This window comes from Numida meleagris, chromosome 24, assembly GCF_002078875.1.
Source record: "Numida meleagris isolate 19003 breed g44 Domestic line chromosome 24, NumMel1.0, whole genome shotgun sequence".
NCBI classification, from domain to species: Eukaryota; Metazoa; Chordata; class Aves; order Galliformes; family Numididae; genus Numida; species Numida meleagris.
The window spans coordinates 1-342 of record NC_034432.1 but is presented as its reverse complement, the minus strand read 5'-3'; the positions used below and the strand labels follow the sequence as shown (position 1 = coordinate 342).

Here is a 342-nt window from a genome sequence, read left to right as displayed (position 1 = left end):
TTGGCCATGGGTGGGAGCCCCACTGGTGCAGCTGAGAGCCCCACTGGTGCAACTGGGAGCCTGTTGGCCATGGGTGGGAGCCCCACTAGTGCAGCTGAGAGCCCCACTGGTGCAACTGGGAGCTCCACTGGTGCAACTGGGAGCCCCTATGCCATGGGTGGAACCCCACTGGTGCAACTGGGAGCCCCTATGTCATGGGTGGGAGCCCCACTGGTGCAGCTGGGAACCCCTATGCCATGGGTGGGAGCCCCACTGGTGCAACTGGGAGCACGTTGGCCATGGGTGGGAGCCCCACTGGTGCAACTGGGAGCCCCTTGGCTGCAACTGGGAGCCCCACTGGTG

At 65.5% G+C, this 342-nt stretch overlaps 1 protein-coding gene across 1 annotated transcript in view; it reads left to right on the top strand.

The window, feature by feature from the left end:
- Window positions 1-336, top strand: part of SMG5 (SMG5, nonsense mediated mRNA decay factor) — a gene marked incomplete at its 3' end in the record, with an annotated part of 46,640 nt that extends 46,304 nt beyond the window's left edge. The window contains 1 exon segment of the mRNA XM_021376535.1: window positions 125-336. Within this exon segment, the coding sequence (XP_021232210.1) occupies window positions 125-336 (212 nt within the window).